Below are 2,500 nucleotides of genomic sequence, written 5' to 3'. Positions count from 1 at the left end.
GATTGATGTCGCTGTTCACTAGTGAATTTCTCAAATATAAATATGTATATATATATATATATATATATATATATATATATATATATATATATATACATATATATATATATACATATATATATATATATATATATATATATATATATATATTCTCATCACACCTTCTAACCATACTTCATTGGGTTTGATCTCCGTACCTCTATTCATCTTCTATCGTCTCCATCGTCTCTCATCTCGTTTCTGTTGCTTCTCTAATTCCATCCTTCCATCTTTTCCTGGGTCTCCCTCTTGACCTTGTCCCTTTCGGTGCTCAGAGGTAATACCTTAGAGAGTACCTTTCTATGTCCATCCTCATCACGTGTCCATACCATCTCAATTGACTTCTCTCCACAAATGTTAATATTGGTTCCACACTAAGCTCCTCCTGGACATCAGCATTTCTCCCCCGACGTCTCCTTGTTATTCCCTTAATGAGGCGTAGGACTCGCATTTCTACCGCTTGAATCTTACTCGTTAGCTTAGCTGTCAACGTCCATATTTCTGATCCATAAGTTAACAAAGGCCTTAGTATCGTTTTGTAAATCAAGACTTTAAACCTGGTTGGTATACTTTTTCTCCTTTAGCAGTGGGCACAAGAGTCGTAGACTTTTAATGTAGTCGCCAATTCTGTTGTTTATTTCTCTTCCTATGTCACATTTTTCATTAACGTTTACTCCTAAATACTTGAAATTTTCTACTAACTTTAATGGGACTCCTTCAATTCTAATTTCTGTTTCCATATAGTATCTTTCTCTCGAAACCACCACGACTTCTGTCTTATTTTTGTTTATTTTAATGCCCATGGCTTTTAGCTTTTCATTCCAATTGTCCATCGCTCTTTGGAGTGCAATAGGAGTATTTGCTATGAGTGCAATATCATCGGTATATGCTAAGGTTAATATTTCATCCGCGTCATTTTTAAGACTCTTCATGGTTTTATCCATGTACAGAATAAAAAGCAGTGGCGAGATTTATCCACCTTGTCGAACCCCAGTAGAAACACTAAACAAGTTATCTTCTTGCTGTGTCCTTACTGCACTTTTACAATTTCTGTACAAACTCTTGATTGCTCTAGCAAGTTTGGGTTTCATTTCGTAATCAGGATCTGCTAATATGTCCCACAAATTGTTTCTTAGCACTCGATCAAAGGCCTTTTCTAGATCGATAAAAACAATATAAATATCTTTAGCCCATTCCCAACACTTTTCCATGATCATCCTCAGTGTAAAAATTATTTCTGTCTTTCCTCTCTGTGGTCTAAATCCATACTGGCTTTCCTCAAGCTTTTCCTCTACCATATCTCTTAGTCTTTTCTCTAAAATGATTTCGTATATTTTCCGATATGTGTTAATTCGGTAATTCCTCTATAATTTTTGCATTCGTTTCGACCACCTTTTTTAAATATCTTACAGATAACCACTTTACACCAGTCACCGGGCACCCGGCATCGTACCATGCTACGTTGAAAATCTGGTAAAGCCAGTCCACTATATCTTTATTATTTTTCAGCAGTTCAGCAGGTATCCCATCACAGCCAGGACTCATTCCATTTCTTATTTTCTTTATTGCATCACTAATCTCTACTCGTGTTATACCATCCCCGATTTCTCCTCTACTCAAAACAACTACTAGGTTTTCTTCCAAGAGTTCCATAGTTCAGTATTAGCTAATGGGTTTAGAAAATCAGAAAAATAATCTTTCCCTCTCTGGTCGATCTTTTATGTATCTGTTAACAACTCGTCTTCTTTATCTTTAATTGTGCTTACCATCCCCAAAGTCAAGGTGCCCTTGAACGGTACCACCAAACATAAAATACAATGTTAAAGAAGCGGTGTTTAGAAAATGATACAGGATGGAACCAAGCCTTACCTTATTTGTTACTTGCCATGCGCGAGGTACCTAACAAATCGTTGGGCCTCTCACCTCTTGCATTAGTGTTCGGAGACGAGGTTCGAGGACCTCTTAAAGTCCTGAAAGAGTGCTTATTGAAAGAGCATAGTTCTGCCTCCAAGGACATGTTGAAGTCGGTGACTGATATGAAAGGTAAGTTGGCCGCATGTTGGAAAATGGCCAGAGAAAGTTTTAGGAGTGCTCAGGAAAGAATGAAACAACACTATGACAGAAATGCCAACGTGCAGGAATTTTATCCCGGTGATAAAGTGTTGGTATTGCTACCTTTTCAAGGGAACCCCTTAAGGGCCAAGTTCAGTGGACCATACGTGGTATTGAAACGACTAGGGGAACTTAACTACATTGTTGCCACTCCAGATGGGAGACGGAGTCAACAGTTATGTCATGTTAACATGCTGAAATTGTATCGAGGGAGGAAACCGAACCCGGTGTGTGAAACTGTCGCTAGTGTTTGTACGTTTTCTTTCGTGCATGAGGCAGACGAGGACACTATATCCCCACCTTAGAGATGACGTGAAAGGAGAATGCAGGAAGGTGGTCCCAGGTTGTG

General features: G+C 38.4%; 3 protein-coding genes across 3 annotated transcripts; 1 reads left to right on the top strand and 2 right to left on the bottom strand.

The window, feature by feature from the left end:
* Positions 1 to 590: 590 nt before the first annotated feature.
* LOC143032652 (uncharacterized) lies at positions 591 to 971 on the bottom strand. The gene has a single exon (XM_076197531.1). It carries the CDS (start codon positions 969 to 971, stop codon positions 591 to 593), a length of 381 nt encoding a protein of 126 aa, XP_076053646.1.
* Positions 972 to 1,010: 39 nt separating this feature from the next.
* On the bottom strand, positions 1,011 to 1,337 carry LOC143032651 (uncharacterized). Its single transcript, XM_076197530.1, has one exon. It carries the CDS (start codon positions 1,335 to 1,337, stop codon positions 1,011 to 1,013), a length of 327 nt encoding a protein of 108 aa, XP_076053645.1.
* A 519-nt stretch (positions 1,338 to 1,856) lies between these two features.
* LOC143032650 (uncharacterized) lies at positions 1,857 to 2,456 on the top strand. The gene has a single exon (XM_076197528.1). The coding sequence runs from the start codon at positions 1,857 to 1,859 to the stop codon at positions 2,454 to 2,456; it is 600 nt and encodes a 199-aa protein (XP_076053643.1).
* Positions 2,457 to 2,500: the final 44 nt, after the last annotated feature.

This window comes from Oratosquilla oratoria, chromosome 14 (genome assembly GCF_046742065.1).
Source record: "Oratosquilla oratoria isolate Oo_2021 chromosome 14, ASM4674206v1, whole genome shotgun sequence".
Classification (NCBI taxonomy): Eukaryota; Metazoa; Arthropoda; class Malacostraca; order Stomatopoda; family Squillidae; genus Oratosquilla; species Oratosquilla oratoria.
The sequence above is the reverse complement of the archived record's forward strand: the minus strand, read 5'-3'. Positions and strand labels throughout refer to the sequence as shown.